This window comes from Peromyscus leucopus, chromosome 1 (assembly GCF_004664715.2).
Source record: "Peromyscus leucopus breed LL Stock chromosome 1, UCI_PerLeu_2.1, whole genome shotgun sequence".
In the NCBI taxonomy this organism is placed as follows: domain Eukaryota; kingdom Metazoa; phylum Chordata; class Mammalia; order Rodentia; family Cricetidae; genus Peromyscus; species Peromyscus leucopus.
Genome location: NC_051063.1, coordinates 101,145,406 through 101,166,350, shown reverse-complemented (window position 1 = coordinate 101,166,350; position 20,945 = coordinate 101,145,406). Strand labels below are relative to the sequence as shown.

At 36.2% G+C, this 20,945-nt stretch overlaps 3 protein-coding genes across 3 annotated transcripts; 1 reads left to right on the top strand and 2 right to left on the bottom strand.

Annotated features, from left to right (window-relative positions):
- Positions 1-206: 206 nt before the first annotated feature.
- LOC114706646 (olfactory receptor 52K1-like) lies at positions 207-3,222 on the bottom strand. The gene is made up of 2 exons (XM_028889139.1): positions 3,210-3,222; positions 207-922 (listed from the first exon to the last, which is right to left on the bottom strand). Exons 1-2 carry the CDS (start codon positions 3,220-3,222, stop codon positions 207-209), a joined length of 729 nt encoding a protein of 242 aa, XP_028744972.1.
- Positions 3,223-6,947: 3,725 nt separating this feature from the next.
- Positions 6,948-7,898, top strand: LOC114706577 (olfactory receptor 52K1-like). The gene has a single exon (XM_028889031.1). It carries the CDS (start codon positions 6,948-6,950, stop codon positions 7,896-7,898), a length of 951 nt encoding a protein of 316 aa, XP_028744864.1.
- An 11,800-nt stretch (positions 7,899-19,698) lies between these two features.
- Positions 19,699-20,657, bottom strand: LOC114706706 (olfactory receptor 51G2-like). The gene is given in 2 exon segments (XM_028889196.1): positions 19,699-20,018; positions 20,021-20,657. Coding segments are annotated over 2 exon segments (957 nt in total).
- Positions 20,658-20,945: the final 288 nt, after the last annotated feature.

Here is a 20,945-nt window from a genome sequence, read left to right as displayed (position 1 = left end):
TGGAATTTGGGGCATTTGGGGTGTGTGTGGAAATCTAGTGCACTGGAAACGTCCTGGAATCTATGAAGGTAACCCTAGTGAGTACTACTAGTAATGGAGGATACAGAGTCTGAACTGGTCAAAATTTGTAACCAGGCACATCTTCCAATTTTGAGACTGGGTTACACTCTTTTGAGTTCTTGTCTGAGGAGGTCCTGTGGAGATCCCTAAACAATGCAGGCTGATGCTAGGACAGAAGATGGCAGTTGTAGGACTGTTTTCAAGATGAGCCAGTAGGACAAGGAAATGAAGACAAAGTCAAGCCCTGTGGTGAGGGGAGCTGCCGAGAGCCCATAAATGCTATTTAAGGTAATGCTGTTGCAGGCCAACTTGGCGATGCCCATATTCTCACAGTATGTGTGGTGGATAATGTTGCTATGAAAGAAGTCTAGGCGGAGAATAAGAACACCAGGAGTGACAACAGCCACACTCCGAGCTATCAGAGCCAGACCAACCTTGACAATGAGAGAGCCTGTAAGCAAGGTTGTATAATGCAGTGGTGTGCAGATAGCCACATAGCAGTCAAAAGCCATGGCCAGTAAGACAGCAGATTCAGAGAGGAACAGAGCATGGACAAAGAACATTTGTGTGAGGCAGGCAGGGAAAGTGGCAGCCAAGGGACCCTGCCAGAAAATGAGTAGCATTTGGGGTACAGTGAAAGTACAGAGGAGAACATCATTGAATGTCAACATGGCCAGGAAGAGATACATGGGTTCATGGAGGCTCCGGTCCCAGACTATCACTGCCATAACCAGCACATTGCCAAACACAGCTAAAAGGTACATGAAGCTGAAAGGGATTGAGATCCAAATCTGGATATCTTCTAATCCTGGTACACCAGTGAGCAAGAAGAAAGTGATCTGAGTATGTGTAGTGTTGAGTTCTATAAAAGAGAATTTTGGAAGAGTTTATTACATCGAAGCAAATGAGCTAGGAAAAAAGTATATATATATATATATATATATATATATATATGTATATATATATATATATATATATACACACACACTTTGAAGCTATTGAAATCTCAATTATTTTTGGTTTAATGAAGAGGAAAGGCTGAAGACCATAAATAAGATCATCTTAAGTGACCTAGCATATGGAATGCTTTTCTGAAAATTTTTTTTCACAGTACAATTTACTGTGAAAATATGTGGATCAGAAAGAGAAGAACTCATTTTTTTGTGATTGATGTTGTTTGTTACCACCAAATAATTTATTATATGGTTTTTGAATTTTTATTCTAAATGTCTATATTTGCTAAATAATAACCACAAAAGCATGTTTTTCTTTCTTTCTCCATCTGAGTAAAGGCTGGAGAGAACGGTCCATTTGTTAAGCCATCGCCTATCATAAGCATCAATAGCTTGCAAATTATTTAAGTTTGTAACTTAAAAATAATAAATCATATTATCCCACCCTCTGCATATGTCTGTATTTATGAGTGTGTGTGTGTGTGTGTGTGTGTGTGTGTGTGTGTGTGTGTGTGTGTGTGTATGAGTGTGTACATGCATGTTTGTAGGTAGGAGGACATGCATAGTCTAGAGTGTATGCAAAGATCAGAAGACAACACACAGGGCCCCAAGCTGGCCTTGGGGACAGAACTCACATTCTGTCTTAGCATTAAATGATTTTGTTTGCTAACCTTCACATGTTCCCCAAGAGGGAAATTCTTAATTCTATTGAAGGTTGTGAAACTTTCCTTAATGACCTAATTTTTTCTAGTACCAAAATGAGTAATCTGATTCACTTGTCTCATTCAAATTCTTGAAGACAATAGCTACACAAACATGAAAATAAAAGAGCAGTGCAAAGTTAAATCATTCATACTTAAGTTAATACTGCTTCTCAAGGATCAGGGCATAGAATCAGATAAAAATCCACATCATTGTTGATTTTCATTCAGAGAAACAAAATACAGCAAAGTGTCAAGGCTCATCAGTACCCAACACCTAACACTGGCAGGGCTTTCCAAGGAACAGAGAAATTTCTATTTTCAAATCTATCAAGAGAACCAGGTGAAAATTTACACCCATATTTTTATAGCCATGGTTCTTGTTTTTATATTTTGAAAATTATAATTATATCATTGTGCCCCTTCCCTTCCCTCTCTCCAAAGCCTTGCATTCAAATCCTTTGCAGTCTCTTAGAATCAGGGCCTTAATCTTTAATTATTTAGAGCACCAAACAATATTTTTAAATTAAGATGTAATTTATATAAAAATGACTCAGCTATAGAAATATACATTTTCTGATCTCACAAAACATTCACTTAAGTAGCAAATTTTTTAATACAAATCATCAATTTCAACAAAGTCACAGAATATATTTATCAACAGGTTTTGACTTCAACTATCAGGAAGCCTAAATTGAGGATAATGGATAGTTTTCTATCTGAAAAGAAATCTACTGAAATTTCCAATATGCACAGGCTCCATTTTCCATGATGGAACCTCACATAAAGTCTCCAGAAAATCTGTGTTGAAAGGTAGCAATCACTCTCCACATTAACAGGAATCCTCCTCTCCAGATAACACTAGTATTAGCAAGGAAGTACAGCATGCTAACACACCAACACACTCTGCATTTATCCCATTTTTCCTGTGCACATTTCCCTTTCCCTCTCTTTATCTCTCTTGTTCTCTTCCACTCTCTCCTCTCCACTTCCGCTTATCTTTTCTCTCTTCCTTAGTTCCAGTAAGGAATAAAATGCATTTGTTTTTCAATTTCAGGACACACATGTAACTATTCCTTAAAATATAATTATTTTTAGTCCACAGTTTCATCACATACCTGAGATTGGAAATTTGCATTCTCTGGCATTGTTTTATAACAACAGAGAAAAACATCAGATATTTTAATAGAAGACAAATCACATATCAGAATAGGAATTGACAATGCAATATATATATATATATATATACATATTAACTAATAATTGTTGATACAATTATGAATGCTTACTGTCTGATAAACCCTTTCCTAAAACTTAAAAAAAAAACTTTTCTCTCAATGAAATGTAAGTGTACCAACTACTTTGCTATCATTTCTCATGCCAGTTTCATGTGGGCAGAAACCTGGACATGTAATAATATACCAAGTTTATTTACAAATCCATAGAAGTTAGTTTAATAATTTATAACTGAAACCATTGAAAGATTCTAATTTACCTTGTGGATTCATAGCTTTTCTGACTGAATGTACTAGGCTCTGCTGACTCCCCATGGGAGGCCTTACCTTCATGTAGGAGGGAATGGGTGGGGAAGGGAGGCTGGAGGGGTGGGAGGAGGGAAGAGGTGGGATCTGTGATTGGTATGTAAAATAAATAAAAAATTTCTTTTTTATCTTTTTTATTATTATTAAATTTTTATTCACTTTACATACCACCACAGATCGCCCCCCTTCCCTCTTCCCTCTTCCATGGATGGGCTTTTTGGAGCAAATTTGACAATTTGCACAGCCTTGGTGCATGAGGGAAGGGCTTGGACCTGCCTCAGCTGAGTGTGCCAGGCTCTGCTGACTCCCCATGGGAGATCTTGATATGGAAAAATTTCTTAATAAAAAAATCACTGTGAAGGGAATCTCCAGCATCCACACGTATATGAATTACCTTTGTATGGCTAATAGTCTTGTAAAATTTTTGAATAATGCAGTAAAATATCTACCATAAATAATGGTAGAAGATGAAATGAACAACATAAATCACAGTGATTTTGACCTCAAGTGAAATCATAAATACACAGTAATTTGGGATTAAACACTGGCCTAAATACAATCAAAATTTCTAAATTTACATGAAAAAATGTAAAAAGATATTCTCTTATCTTTAGAATAAACTTCTTAAAATATGTTTATGTAACTACTATATAAGCTTACTGAGTGTACATTGAGTGGTTTCAATGAACAGAACTACACGTGGAATCACGATAAAATCAGGAGAGTTAGATATCCACTCTTCCAGCACTGTATATTTTGTGGTGAAAACATTAAAAATCTTCTCTTTCACTGTGTTAAAACATGTCATACAGTGTTCTCACTTTAGTCATTTCACTTGGCAATTGTGCATGAGAATGTGCTTCTCCTCCTATCTAACTAGATTCAGTACAACGACTGACAAAGCTCTTGTCACCTTCTCCTTTACACTTTCTATGGACTGGTAACCATTCTTCTAACCTCCTCTATGAGATCAACCTTTCTAACTGCCAGATATGAGCGAGAGCTTAAGGTTTAGCCTTCTATGCCTGGTTAATTTCACATAGTTTCTTCCAGGGTCATCCATCTTTCTTTATTGTACTGATGAGATTTCATTCTTCTAAGTTATTGAATAAAATTCATATACAATAAAGTATAGCAAAGCCCCAGAGAATCGTCAGATAAAGCATCCTGAGAGAAATGTTGATGAAAATGAAATTAAGGCATAGAGGATGAAGATTATCTCACTTTAACTTACAAGACTTGTGGAATGTACAGGATTAGATAACATGACTGAGCATGGGGAGATTGCACCCTTCTGTGCTACATGCTGTTCTAATCATTTTCTGTGTGACTCTGTGTTTTCCAAGGGACATCTCCTCTGTGAATCTGAGGGGTCCTCTGAGCATTGGACTAGCATAAAAGAACCATGGCTAATGGCTTTACAGAGTGCTGCCTACATGATGCAACACCATCCTCACTGTATCATAGATCATATGACAATATCCCATATAGAGAAGATAAAGGCAAATGAGATAAGAATGCTGAACACAAAGAAATGGCATTATGTGTTACATATTTGAATAACTAGTATGTATCTGAATAGTTATATTTGCTAGTTATGAAGCAATTATTTCCAAATATCTCATTGTTCATGAAATAATTATGTTATTTTCTGTTATGGGGTGATTTCCTATTATGTTACTCCTGACACAAATTGGAAAGACTATTCCAAGACTGTTGTTGAAGAAAAGGAAGCTTGGACAATAACTGTGAGTATGCTGTCCATCTTAGGCTTTAGGTAAAAGTTGAAATGCTTGTGAAAATAAACAATATGCTAAGAGCTTCTGGTTTTCCCCTGAGAACTGACTGACTGTTTATTGGCTTTCTGTAAGTTCCTTCTTGTGCTCTAAGTCTAATGAATGAAACTGACATTGGATGGAAAAGGAGGAAAAATAACAGGACGAGAGTTAGCAACTCTTGGTGAAACATCAGAATTAATAGAATCCAGGTGACAAGAACCCTTTTAAGACATCTGATGTTTATGACTGGGTGACTAGTGTTGCCACCAAATAAAATGTCAGCAAATATGCATGCCTAGGAACCTAGGAAAAGATGTTATAGAGGAAACGGCTTTGCTTCTTTTCTCTTGAAACAGAATATACATGTTTTTGTCATGGAGATAAACTTATAGGAAACATAGTGATAAGCTTATAATTATTGCACATATTTAGCAAGAACAATTATATTATTTATATCAGTAAGATGTCTTCACTAAACTATGAGAAAAAAATCAAGGTGTGCTAATTTGCCTCTCATGGTCACAACTGTGTTTAAAATAAAGCCCTGTTATATTCAAATTGTCAGTTGTATGTTTGATTGTCTATAAGAGGTTAATCTTGTTTAGTAATAGTCATAGAAGACCATAATTTTAGAGTAATCTCTTTCCCTGAACATATTAAAAACCAAGCTTGAGCTATCTCTGCTAAACTTCCAAGTCACCAAAATGAAACTCGAACCCATTGATAGCTCACATTTCCACCAAGTAAGTCAGTAGAAATAGTAAAATTTCCCGAACAGAAAAGTTTTTATTTGTATGACATAGATATGCCATGTGTTAGCTATTACAAAGGAAAGGCAGCCTGTTGTCCTTATGGTAGCTAATTATCAACAATCCTATTGATCATACTCCACCTCCTCTTCTTCCTATTCCTCCTTTTCCTATGGAAGAGTGCAACCTTAGCATGACCAATCTGATTTTGCTTCTCTTTTTTCTGTTTCTTTAATATATCTGTCTCTTAAAATAAATCACATCTATGCATGGGAACTATTTAAATTTTACCAAATCCTGTTGCTGAGATTTGTGAAGCATATGGTACCTTGTTGTTATCTTTATATACCTGGATACAAACAGCATAGCAGAACATTTTTTTTTTTGAAAATTTAATTAGTTTTACTTTGTGTATAAGAGTGTTTAACCTACATGTATATCCATGGTCTCATGTATAAAGTGTTCACAGAGGTAAGAAATGGGCATTGGATCCTAAGACCTAGTGAGATCCAGTCTATACATGGGAACTATTTAAGTTTTACCAAATGAATGGCTGTTCAATGCTAAAATAAAAAAGTTAAGAAGATATTTAAATATGTATTTTTACACTTAAAATAAGAAATATGTATAAGTTTGACTTTGATGGATGTTAAATTATCTACTGTCTATGATGTTCTTTATCTTATTATACCTTATTTGAATGCTCACATATTTAGTTATGGTAGCAAAGACTAAAAGCAGCATTTTAAAGAATGACATATCAAAATATTTTCTAATTGTAGCATTTGCATGTTTTGTTTATGTCTCCATATTTTATTACAGTCTCTCAAAAATCATTAGCTTAAACACAATTATATTTATTTTATTAACTTCACTTTCCATAAAAAATGGAAAACTTGCAGTAAGATTTAATTAAATATCAAATGATAAAATCAATAACTAACGTATGTAATTAATTTTAATATTTTCTTTTGCAGATAAAGTTGCTGACGCTCCATAGGATGGGTTAGTTTACCTGAGCCTTTCTAGAATTATGGAGATCTAGGTTTGCAGTTCTAGATTCCAAACATAAGATCCTTGAAAGAAATGCTTTGCAATCGATCTCTGCATTTTGGAGATTATCCTAGTTATTATTTACTAAACTTGAAATATTCCCAGTTATAACATGGTAAACAATACAACACATCACTACATTTCATTTTTCTACCTGGTTGGTATTCCTGGCTTAGAAAATTTTCATTGCTTCATCAGCATTCCTGTCTGTTTCCTGTTTGTCCTCACCTTGCTGGGGAACAGCATAATCATTGCTACTGTCAAACTAGAACCAAGCCTCCACCAACCTATGTATTTCTTCCTTTGCATGCTGGCAATGAATGATATATTACTTACCTGTTCTGCAGCCCTGAAAATGCTTGGTATTTTCTGGTTTAATGAACACTGGATTGAGTTTGATGTCTGTCTAACTCAAATGTACTTTATCCACACACTGTGTATTTTTGAGTCAGCCATCCTGGTAGCCATGGCTTTTGATCGTTTTGTGGCCATTTGCATCCCACTACATTATTCAACCATTCTTACAACATCTATGGTTATTAAACTGGGCTTTGTTGGCTTGAGCCGAGCTCTGTTCATGGTTTTGCCTTGTCCTCTTCTCATTAAGAGGCTGCCCTACTACACAAGCTATATTATCAATCATGCCTACTGTGAGCATATGGCTGTGGTGAAATTAGCCAGTGCCAACACTCTCGTTAACAGAGCATATGGAATCTCAGTGGCCCTTTCGGTGATACTATTGGATCTATGGCTGATAGCCACATCCTATGTAAAAATTCTCCAGGCAGTGTTCAGACTTTCTTCCCAGAGAGCCCGCTCTAAAGCCCTGGGCACCTGTGCTGCCCATGTGTGCACCATTCTTGCCTTCTATACACCCGCACTGTTTAGCTTCCTAACTCATCGCATTGGCAAGAATGTGCCTCCAAGTGTGCACATCATCTTGTCCTGCCTGTACCTTCTAGTGCCTCCCACAGTCAATCCCTTGGTGTATGGTATCAAGACAAAACAGATTCGGGACCGAGTGCTGAGCCTCTTCTCACACTTGAAAATTACTGAGTACTAAATTATTTAAATAACATTTGTGATGGAAAAATATGCCTCATGAAATAATGGGGCTTTAATTTTTGCTATGATTCCATTGTAAAATGCTATTTCTATTTTTTGTTATTTTTAATAGAAGGGATTTATGATGTGGTGCAATATTTGTATTAGTATTCTATTTCAATTTTATGTAAACCATGTTTAATATTTTTTCATTCATTATCTTCACTTTACACAGTTCTGCTTCAGATTTTGTATATATTACCCATCATAATATAGCTTCCTGTCAATTTCTCTGTCTGTAGATTTATATATATTTAATATACTGTCTCTATACCTAGTGAGAAACTTCAAGGAAAAATAAATACAATGATTTCACTTTATATTTCATATGTAGAAGTTTGAATACTGTCACTGCAGTCCTTACTTCAGAATAATTCATAGCATTTGTGGCAACCAGCACAATAGCTGTTCGAGATCAAGCCAGTGAATGAACAATATATGTCCTTCATTGTGCTCAAGTATGATCTTTCTAGGTCTTTTGTAGTCTGAAATTTTTAAAGCATTTTATACTACTTCAATCTTTGTGAAAAAATTCAAAATTGATCATGTCTCTTCCTTTCACCAGAGAAGTAAAGTTAGCCTGCGAATTGCTACTTCAATGTCTGGTAAGTCAGTAAATATAGACAACATGAACTTACTTGAAATAAGAACATTTGAAGGAGGTATGTTGTGTTGTATAGAAAAGTTAAACACAATTCGTATGAAATATGGAAATTTAAGGAAATAAAAGACTTAAGTATATGTGAAGAAAGAATATACCAGAAAAGAATAAAGCTAAAGCATCCATTTTGTTTCAAATATTTAACATATACCTAGTGTGTCAAAGAAGTATTCAGACTAAAATAATATATGTTACCATATGAATGATAGAAGTGAAAAGTAACAATATTGTAAAGGATGGGGTACAACTTGTGAGAGGCTACTAAAGGTATATATAGTTCCTCGAAGAGAATACTACTAGTTGAAAGTGTGATGAGTGTGTTAAAAATTACAAAGTATCACTAGTTTCTTTAAAGAGATGTAAGACATATAATACTAAATTTCTTTATAATTCTCAACTAAATACAAGAAAAGACATAAAAAAGAAATAAATAATGAATCAAAATTATTGCCTCACTGTGTAAAGAAAAAAAATCTGTTAAGTCTAGATAAAAAGTCTAGAGAGCATATTATATATTGTATAAATAATTTAATTTATTTCCCTGGAAAATTGGGTATTGCTTTTCAATGTGAATTTTAAATGATCATTTTTTAAAAAAGAACAGTACGTGTATTCCATCTAGAAAATTAGAGAATTTGTCTACTATTTATTGAAGTCCTTTCTATGAGCTTCAAATGTTTTCCTCTTTTCACAACTGAAGTTTTCTGAAATTGAGCCATTGACATAATTAAATAACAAAGGAGAGGCCATGTTTTCGGCATATATTATGATTAGTTGAATTTAGAGTTAGATGCCATATGATAAATTCACTGAATCATTTTTCATTTTAATTACATTTATTAATGCATTACAAATACATATTTTGTTACATATGAATATACGTATGTAAAAAACAGTAAATGAAAATGAGTCCTTGAATATGAAAGAGAGCAAGAATGGATTATGTAAGGGTTTTGAAGAAGAAAAGCAGAGGGGGAAATGATGTAATTATATTATGATCTCAAAAAATAAAAATATTTTTGTAACAAATATATGTCATTTATTTTAATTATATATATATATATAATTATGCATATATATAAATAATTACTTCATTTTCTTTCTTTCATTTCCTCCCTTCAACCACTCCCATGTAACCTGTACCTTATTTAATCCTATATTCTGGCCTCTTTTTCTTATATGTTGTCATTCATACACACACACACACACACACACACACACACACACACACACACATGTATGTGTATCCCTAAATATATAAATATACCTTGCTCAGTCTTAATAATTTCTGGGTAGACCACTTGATATTGACTCTTGAATTGTGGGTCTGTTTCCTGGGCAAGCTATTTTCTCCCATTCTCAGCATTCTTTAGTTTCCTGCAGGTTTTTGTCTAGGCTTGGTGCCCCATGAGATGTATCCCCTTCCATATTCACAGGTCTGTTTGTGTTGTCCTTGTTCAGATCTTGTTCAGGCAGCCACATTATTGAGACTTCATGGGTATAGTTTCCATGACATTTCTAGATGTGCTCTCACAGTCAAAATTCTGTTCCTGTGGCTCTTAAAATCTATCTCCCTCAATATTTCCTGAGCCTTGGGAAGAAGAGTTGCATTATGAATGGATCAACTGGGACTAGGCACCCACAACCACTTATATTCTGCTTTTTGATTGGTTGTGATTTTCTGTAATGGTTTCTATCTGTTGCAGAGAAGATTCTTTGTGACAAAAGCTACACTGAACTATGGGTAGAAGCACAAACATTTAGAATGAGGTTAGGAATTATGCTAGTTTAATAGAGTGTTGGCTATAACTTCTCCTCTAGGACCCAGGACCTTACAAGCCTCAGATAATTGTTTGGATTTCCAGTACCAGAAAAGATTTTCTTCTTGCCAAATCCAATTAAAAAGTTGTTGATTGTCACCAAGGAAAGATTGCAACTATGGCATTTTATGACACTTTTAGGGTAGTTGTACCATGCTGGTCATTGTTGTAATTCATATGTTCACTTAATATCTTTCATTTTCTTCCCTTATTGCTCCAATGAAGAATTCAAGCACTATATTAAATAAAAGTAATGAGAGCAGAACATTTGTCAAGTTTATTATTTTATGAAAAATGATTTTTGGTTTCTCCATTTACTTCACTTACTATAAATATTAGCTATTTTAATCTTATATATTCTTTATATATTTTATTAATTCTTTGATCATTTCATCAAATGAATTTTGATTATAATTATCCTGATATCCTCCCCTTACCTTCTAAATTAATTGAATTCACCCCTACTTACCTTCCTACTCCACATAAATTCATAACTTGTCAAAGTACAAAGAACTAAGTGGTTCTGGAGTGCTCAACCACAAATGGGACATCTTTATCATACCCTTCACCATGTCTCGGGGACTATAACTAAAAATACAATGGAAAAATAGAAGAGCCAGAGATCAAGGAGGACCAATGTCTAGTGTACAATGATAGGACCACTGCACTCATCAACTCATAGAAACTGTAGTTGTCTAAGCAATACCTGTACGAGATCAAGCCACAGTGTCTAGTATGTAATATGCTGATGTTCTAGTTGAATCTAAACTTAGAAATTTTTCTTTTTTTTATTTATGTCTGCTTGTGTCTCTCTCTGTTCATTTACCACATATGTTTGGGTGCCCATGGAGGCCAGAAGAGGGCCTTGGATACCCTGGAAATGAAGTTACAGATAATAGTGAGTTTCACAACATGGGATTTAAACTTTGGTTCTTTGCAAGAGTGGCAAACAGTCTTAACTGCTGACTCATCTCACAGGCCCTTTGCAGAAGTTGTTTTTATTAATTTAATATTTTGAGAATTTCTTATATGAGTGATATAGTTCATTATATCCATCCAACTCCCCCTGTGTTTTCCCCATTCTATCTAAAATTTATGACCCTTCTTTAATTATTATTATGTATGCACATTTGTATATAACTTTTTATGAAGTTATACTAAATTGTATAAAAACATTTTTTCATCTTTTGAAATCTGTAGAAAAGTGTAAACCCTTATGTTAAAGGAAATAAAAATTCAAAAGAAAAATCACAATGTTTTCTATTTTTAATATTTATTTATTTACTATGCATACAGGGTTCTGCCTGCATATATTCTTGAATGTCAGAAGACTGCACCAGATCTCATTATAGATAGTTGTGGGCCACAATGTAGTTGCTGGGATTTGAACTCAGGACCTATGTAAGAGCTGAGAGTGCTCTTAACCCTTGAGCCATCTCTATAGCCCCATGAACCATCTCTCCAATCCAGCCATGTTTTCTTATATACATAGAATCTAGATACATCCCACATGGCTATCGTGGTACTGGAAGGTTCTTTGCATGCTATTAGAGGAGAAAGTAATCAACAGTCTCACCCAGCTGTAAAATCTGTTATCTATACTCACAACTACCCTTGCAAGATAAGCATAGCACTACAATTAACTCTGTGGGAGTAACCCACAAGTTTCAGAGTGCCCACTATAAAAGACAGAACTCATGCCAGGTACCATCAACTGGAGTCAAAAGTGGTGGTTAACTAGGTCAGGGTGGTAATGATCCTAGGGGAGAATTCAATACTCTATTACTGCTTAATAAACAAAATATTAAGTTATCCACCACAAATTTTTATCTTTATATACATTGATTAGTGCATCTCTTACTTGCTATTGGAGAAGTTTCTTCTTACAGTAGACAGATGGCAATTAAATAGAGACTTACAATTGATCAATGTACAGAAAAAGAAAGACAGTAGAGGGGACAAACCCTCCACCCAAACTCAAGAATCATCATGGAAGAGGGTGTGGTAAGATTGTAAGAACCAGAGGTAGTAATCGTCTATGGGAAAACTGCCTGCTGGAAGACAAAGTCACTACACGCATGACCTCACAGCAGCTGTGACTGCATACACAAGACCTGCACACAGTCAAGCCAGCCAAAATCCCAGCATGGATCTGGGAAGAGCTTTTGACATCTTAAAACAATCTCAGGAGCTATTGCCAGCAATGGTTGCTGAAAGAGGGAGTGTCAGCTTTTTCAGGGACTCAATCCAAGAGAAGTTACTCATGCTCCAATTTGATAGTACTACCCCATGCACTCACGAAAGTCTAAGTGGATTCAGGGGGCTTCAAAGATGAGCACATGAAGTTGGGGGCTAAACTCAGTGGGGAATAAATAGGAGGTAGATTTGATCAATGCAAATTATGTTTCTATGAAAATCTCAAGTAATAAAAAAGTAAAATAAATGTCTGATAACGTTATTGGTTAGGAAATCGAATTGAACCCATATTCTTCTTTTAGAAAAATAATGAAGGTTGAACTGTGCTGACCCTAAATCTAACTAAAGTATCTTTGAAAAGAAGTGTAATGTCTCATGACACATGATACAGGGTTATCTACTTTAGCTAAGTAGGTTATTTATTTTTAATAATTAGTGATCTGAGAATTTTGTATATATTTTTATTTTATTTACCCTCCTCACTAAATTCTTCCCAGATCCACTTTCCTTCTATAACCTTCTAAGTTTGTGTCCTTTATTTTTAACATCCATCAAGACCCGTTTGTGCAGTCCAAACACTGTGTGGCCTCTCACTGGACTCTGATCTTGCCAAGGGATACACTATTAGAGAAAACTGACTCCTCCTCTCTCTTGACTGCTATCACTTACCAACAGCTCCTCAGTTAGGGGTGGGACTAGTGCCCATTTCCAACCCCATACAGAGATCTGGTCTGCCTTGAGCTTTCACAGACCTTGTGTTTGCTGGGACAAGCATTATGATATAAGTTCATATAGGCAGCTGCTTGGCTGGGTTCAAAAAACATTGTTTCATTGTGCTCATCCATCACCTGAGTCTTGAGAGGAGAGGCTACATCATTGATGTTCTATTTAGGGATGAACATTCTCAAGTCTCTTATTTTCTGCACCTTAGCTAGTTGTGAGTCAAAGTGTTAGTTATTGACTGCAAATAGAAGCCTCTCTGATGGTTATTGAGAGATGAACTCGTCTATAGGTATAATGGTAAGTCCTTAGCAATTGGTTCAGTATTCTGTTCATGTAGCAGAATAATAGTAATAGGTTCTTCCCTAGGAACTATGACCTGTCTAGACATAGGTTGTTGGCTCAATAAGAGTGCCAGCTATAGGTTACATCTTGTAGAATATGATTATTAAATGCAGTCAGAATGTGCTTATTTACCCCCCATGATGTTTGTTCATAATTGCATGAGTGTGCATGTCTTGTCAGACCTGTCATTACTGACCTAATCTGGTGATAGGATAGCCAAACACCCTAGCTGTCATGCTAGAAATCCCATCCAATGACTGAGGGAACTGAATGCAAGGATCCTCGGCCAGGCCCCAGGTGGAGCTCCAGGAGTCCAGTTGGCGAGAAAGAAGAGGGTTTGTATGAGCAAGTGTGCATGTCTTATCAGATCTGTCATTACTGTAGATCCAGGTTTCACAGTAGGGCAAGGATGTTGATATTATACTTCTGTGGTAGAGTGCATAGCACCTTTCAACACTGTAAAAGCTAGCTAGCCCATAGGAATGAAATAATATTAAGCCTGCTGTGATGGCTCAGCAGTTGAAGTGCTTGCTGCACTTGTAGAGTACCTGAGTTTGGTTCCCAGTACATATGTTGGGTGGCTCACAGTGCCAGTAACTGAAGTTCCAGGTGATTTGACCCTCTTCTCTGGCCTATATGTATAGCCACTGAAATGCACAGAAACACGTGCATACACATAAATAAAAATAAAGTACCGCCGGGCGGTGGTGGCGCACGCCTTTAATCCCAGCACTTGGGAGGCAGAGTCAGGCGGATGTCTGTGAGTTCGAGGCCAGCCTGGGCTACTAAGTGAGTCCCAGGAAAGGCGCAAAGCTACACAGAGAAACCCTGTCTCGAAAAACCAAAAATAAATAAATAAATAAATAAATAAATAAATAAATAAATAAAATAAAGTACCATATGGAAACACTGATTCTCACAAGTATTTCTCAGGGATTATAACTGAATAACCTAACCTGAAACAATGTACTTAATATATATTTGTTGAGTCCATTGAAACCATTACTCATTAATCTTTTCAAGTTTTATTAGATCAAGTAGGGGCATGCTTTTTTAGGCCTTGACTATGTGCTTTTATAGTAAATTCTTGATTTCAACTTGTAAACACAAAATACCAAATTTAAACATAAATTCCAGATTTTTCAAAGGTACCTCTAGTCGCTTATTGCACTCCAATTATAAAATAATAAAATGTAATTCATTAAATTTACATTTGTTTTTATTTATTTCTTAGTGTATGTCAATTAAATTTCTCTACTAATTACTAAAATGAACTTTCTTAAACACAACAGTGTGAAAAGTCTTTGGAATTGCAATAAATCAGTTACATTTTAATCCAATTTTAATCTTTATTGGTTGATCTATGACTAAGCTTCTCTATATATATATACTGAAAAGAAGACATCTGGTAACATTTATGGTGGAATTAAGGCATTTGTGGGAATTAGCAATTGTTATTCATTTAAATCTAGTAAAGGTGATCAGCATCTCTCCTGCAGATTTTCTTGAAGGCAATCAGATAAAAAATGGTTTACAAACAACACAGAAAGATTCTTAAGAAATATGTTTTCTGAGTGGGAAGATGCCAGGTGTGATCACAACATATATTTGAAATAAAATAATTGTTTTGTCTTCTCCATTTTAATCATAGATAAACCATATTAAAGAGTACAAAAATACTTCCGTTAAAAACATATTACTATATTCCAATATGAAAGGATCCTTGAAATTATCTTTCCATTGTGAATAATAAAACCTGAAAAACTGAGTTGACAATTCTCCTTAGTTTTCTTTTACTTTTTACATTTTTGAGATGCAAATATAATTTCAACATTTCTCCCTAAACAATTACATAAGATAATCAGTTCTACATCCCATCAGTCAATTTTCTTTCTTATTGTTACTTTATCTATTTATCAAAAAATTAGAAAGATAGGCCTGGTAGTGGTGGCACACACCTTTAATCCCAGCACTTAGGAGGCAGAGCCAGACAGATCTCTGTGAGTTGGAGACCAGCCTGGTCTACAGAGTAAGATCCAGGACAGGCTTCAAAACTACACAGAGAAACCCTGTCTTTAAAAAGAAAAGAAAAGAAAAGAAAACAACAACAAAAAAACCAAAAAAAAAAAGAAAAAGAAAAAAATTAGACAGAATCTCACTAGGATCCAACACCCATTTCTTACCTCTATGAACACTTCATACATGAGGTGCATGGATATACATGTAGATTAAGCACTCATGTACACAAAATAAAACTAATTAAATCTTCAAAAAAAAGAAGTTCTGCTATGCTGTTTGTATCAGGGTATATAAAGATAACAACAAAATACCATATGCTTCACAAATCTCAACAACAGGGTTTGAGGTATCTTCAACTTGGAGAAATGATAAATGTTTCAGTAGATTTGTTTCAACAGCTTATAAACTTATCCAGTGTATTCATATAACAAAACATCAAATTGTCCCACCTTAACAGCAAAAATTGATAACTGCATATGTACCAATTTGAATAAATTTAATTTCAGTGTTGAAAACCTGAAGACCTTTTTGCAGTAGCATATCAGCAGAGAAATATCTTAAGTTCTATGGCATGGGCATTTGCTCTACTTGAAGAATCCGAGGAGTGGAATTGTATATGTATAACTTAAACAATAGAATGACACTCTCCAGGCTGCATGTGTTCCAAATAACTCTAGATATCAGTGCATAACTCTCATGAGTCTCACCTCTCCACCTTCCATTTCAACGTTTAATAATAATGAATAACACACACACACACACACGCACACACACACGCGCGCACACACACACACACACACACACACACATATATATATATACATACATACATACATACATACATACATATATATATACTGGGACATCCATGAATGTTCCCATTCCTCTTATGTGATTTCAGTCACAATTATAGCAAATGCTGAACTGTGAATGTTGTTATCACATCTGGCATCTTCCCACTTCCCACTCAGAAAACATATTTCTTAAGAATCTTTCTGTGTTGTTTGTAAACCATTTTTTATCTGGTTATTTAGGAGGTCCTAAGACAGGAAGAGACAATTCCACGAATGGCTTCTGAGTAAAAGCCCATGGCAAAGTTCACGATGATTGCCACTGCATTTAAAATAATGGAAAACATTTTAAACTGACATGTATTATCTGTTAATTGACAACTTCATTACCCTTCGTGATTCTCTATGAGTTGACTGGAAATCAAATTTCTTCTTTGTAACTCTAAGTCAGCCAATCTTTTGTGTTTTATATTATTTCAGTTAGCATCAAAACAGTGGGTTTTATTAAGGCAGATTATATATATATATCATCACATTATGGATACCACCCCAAACACACATGCCTCTGTCAGCCCTCCTCCCCTTTCCTGCTCCCATTGTCTCATAATATTGAATTTGTTGCATTGTACTCTTGGACTACTTCATTTTTTGACAATAAGACACAAACAGTCATTTTAGTTTTTATGTATACCCTAGCAAGTAATAAGTAATAAGACTATGATGATTTTTTTTTTTTTCTGAGCCTTACCATGACATATCATGTGTCACAAAACAAGTATAGAATGAACTGGTCATCCTTCCCACCGTCATTACACTACCAATAAAATGTGTTACTGTAAGGATTCTGTCCTTAATTACAGACGGCATCCCAGCCTAAAAAGCGAGCATGCTCTCTGTGCATCCTTTTTCCCCCTTCTCTTTCTGCTCTCTTTCCTTCTGTCTGTCCTCTCTCTCTCCCTCTCTCTCTCCCCCCTCCTCTCTCCTAATAAAGCTCTAAAAAGGTAACCATAGCTTGTGATTCTTCCGATCAGCATGCTTCTCCACTGGCATGACTGCCACAGGCTGATTTAACCAACAGTTACCAATTCCCATTTATGTAAATCAGAAAAAAAATTCCGATATGACTTAAAGATGGTTTTCATAGAAGTTGAGATTAGAGTAGTTAAGTTGCAGAAAGTATAAAAGCAGGAAGGAGTGAAGAAATTTCTCCATGGGATCATTGTTACAGTTGGACAAGGACTGTAGCTCAAATGTCTCAGCAGGATAAATCTAGTCAACAATAGTGAGTTTTGATTTGAAAAATACTAGAAGAGAGTATTTGGAATGCTTTCTCCAGGAGAAATATAACTGTTTAAGAAATGAATGTGCTAAATATCTTCTTTTACCATTCATCATTCCATACATATATTTTAACATCATAGTGTATCCCATAATTATTGTTATTAAATCAAAATGATGAAAATGTAACTGAGCAACATGCATATTTCAAATAAATGTACTGCTGCATTTACATAGTACTATTATGCCTTTAACATATAGGAAAATTACTTGATGTAATAAACAAACATGTTCTGTTTAAATAACAATATATTTCTAAAATATGCACAAATACATTATTAGGCTATTTTATCATTATCACCTGAAACTATAAAACATACATTTTTGGTAGCATATCCACTGATATTTCAGATCATGAACAAATACCAAAAGGACATTCAGTCCTCATTCTTCTGATTCTTTTATTTTTTCTATAACTCACTTTTTAATGACACTATTTTCCTCTGTTGTCAGATTACTGCTTAAGCTCTATGTTGCAAGCCCTTTACATTCTCTTCATAATTGGGTATAAAGAGAAATTCAGAAAGTGAAGTATACACATGAAGTAAGCACCACATCATATTTGTACCCCTGTACCAGCTCTCATGTATTTGACTCTCAAGCTATCTACTGCACAATTGATTAGGCTCAAGACTGCTGAGATTCTTTAAGATTACATCTAAGGAGACTTGACTGAAACTGTTTCTACTCTTATACCCTTTAAAAAACTCTTTTGCTTGAGAGGGTGCCTGGACCAGTCTACTCTGGTGACCGGACTAGTGAATACCCTAACTGTCATATAGAGCCTTCATCCAGTGACTTATGGAAGCAGAAGCAGAGATCCATGGCAAGGTGCCAGGCTGAGCTCCAGGAATCCAATTGATGAGAGAGAGGAGGGATTCTGTGGGCAGGGGATATAGAGATCATGATGGGAACACGTGCAGAGATGACCAGCCACACTAGTCATGGAAACCCATGGACTGTGAACTAATAGCTGTGTAGCCCTCATAGGACTAGACTTGGCTCTCTGGATATGGGAGACTGTTGTTTAGCTTGAACTGTTTGGGGGGCCCCAGGCAGAGGGATCAGGATCTGTCTCTGGTGCATGGGCTGGCTTTTTGGAGTCCAGTGCCTAGGTTGTGACACTTTGCACAGCCTTAGTGCAAGGAGGAGGGTCTTGGACCTGCCTCAGCTGAGTGTACCAGGCTCTGCTGACTCCCCATGGGAGACCTTGACTTGGGAAATGTAAGGATAAGAGTGGGTTGGGGGGGGAAGGCTGGGGATGGGAAGAGGAGTGGATCTGTGGTTGGTATGTAAAGTTAATAGAAAATTTCTTAATAATAAAAAAGAAAAAACTGTTTTGCTAACTGTGACACAACAAACAGCTTAACTGAGTAGTTATAGCACCTTTGAAATTTCTATTGAACAAGAGAAAAAATAGTAAAACCATATATGTGTTCATAGCTTTACTTGCATTCACCTAGCATTGAATCTTGAATGGTTGTACATTTAACAAATAATCTCAGACACATTACCTATTCAATAATCTCAGACACATTACCTATTCATCCATTCAATCTTTCATTAAGCAAGTACTAACCAATTTTCTAATACATTAAAATGATGCATTTATGGCTAGGGATGTACACTGAAGAGACAAATAATTGTGCCTATAAAAATTACATCTGATTATCTATTTTCAAAATGCTTCTGTATCAATAAATCACAAACCTGAACAGTATCCTATTTGACATTTACTTCTTTAAACTCCAGTAAAAATAAATTGTATTCATTCACATGTTCAGTTACAACATTGTCTAGCTTATCAGTCATAATTAATATGCAGAATAGAAACTGTAGCTCCATATTTTTACCACCACAGGAGAAGACTTAGTGACCCTGGGTATCTCCAATGCTTGCTCCACCAGACCGGAAGATGCGTAGAATCCTCAACCGGATCTGCTTAGTCTTTATAGTGTATACAACCGGGTTGAGCACTGGAGGGGTGAGAAAGTGAAGATAAGAGAGCAAAACACGGCTGCATGGGGAAGCCCACTTGCCAAATCGGTGGATCATGGACAGGCCAATCATAGGTGTGTAGAACAGCAGTACAGAACAGATGTGGGAGACACAGGTGTTGAGGGCCTTGAGGCGCTCTGTCTTGGAGGCAATTGAAAGCACCGTGTGGAGGATTAGCCCGTAGGAGAGACAATGAGCACAGAGTCCACACCCAGGGTGGACAGAACCACAAAGAGGCCATAGGCACTGTTGATGTGGGTGTCTGTGCAGGCCAGTTTCATAACATCTGGATGCAGGCAGTACGAGTGGGAAAGCTGGCGCTTCTGGCAGTAAGGCAGCTTCTTCAGCATGATGGGGGCAGGGATGTGGAGACCAATGCTTCGAACCACAATGGCCAGGCCCAAGCTGGCAATCCGAGGGTTAGTGAGGATGGTGCCATAGCGTAGGGGACTACTGATGGCCACAAAACGATCAAAGGCCATGGTCAGCAGCACAGAGGACTCCATGATGGAGAAAGTATGGATGAAGAAGAGCTGGGCAAGGCACATGTCTAATGCCACCTCCCTGACACCCATTATGTAGATTGTGAGCATGGTGGGCAGTGTGGAGGCAGACAGACCCAGGTCTGTCACTGCTAGCATGGATAGAAAGTAGTACATAGGCTGGTGCAGGGAGGACTCTGACTTTACAACCCACAGGATCAGGCCATTCCCTGCCAGAGAGGCAATGTACATGATGCAGAGAGGAATGGAGAGCCAGACATACACAGCCTCGAGGCCTGGGAGGCCAGTCAGAAAGAAGGAGGTGCTGGAATGGTTGGAGTGGGCCATGACACCTGTAAGGGAAGACTCTAAAATCAAGTGTAGTCACAGGACCCAAACCCAGAGAGTTTCTGTTAGAACAGTCTAAGAGCTGGGATCTAATAAAGACTCTTCAAAATGTTGCTCTCACAACCACAACTTTCTATTTTATCTCAGCATTTCTTTTATTTCATAATTAAGGAGTCCTTTAATAAGATGAATTTGTTTAATTGTTAGAAGAAAGTTTTTGTACATAGTAAGACTGCATAATGCAAAGATATTTAATACTTAAATTGAAATTTGGCATACATCCTTAAA

Coding starts and splice junctions, on each gene's coding strand:
- LOC114706577 (XM_028889031.1), top strand. CDS start 6,948: ATGGTAAACAATACAACACATCACTACATTTCATTTTTCTACCTGGTT.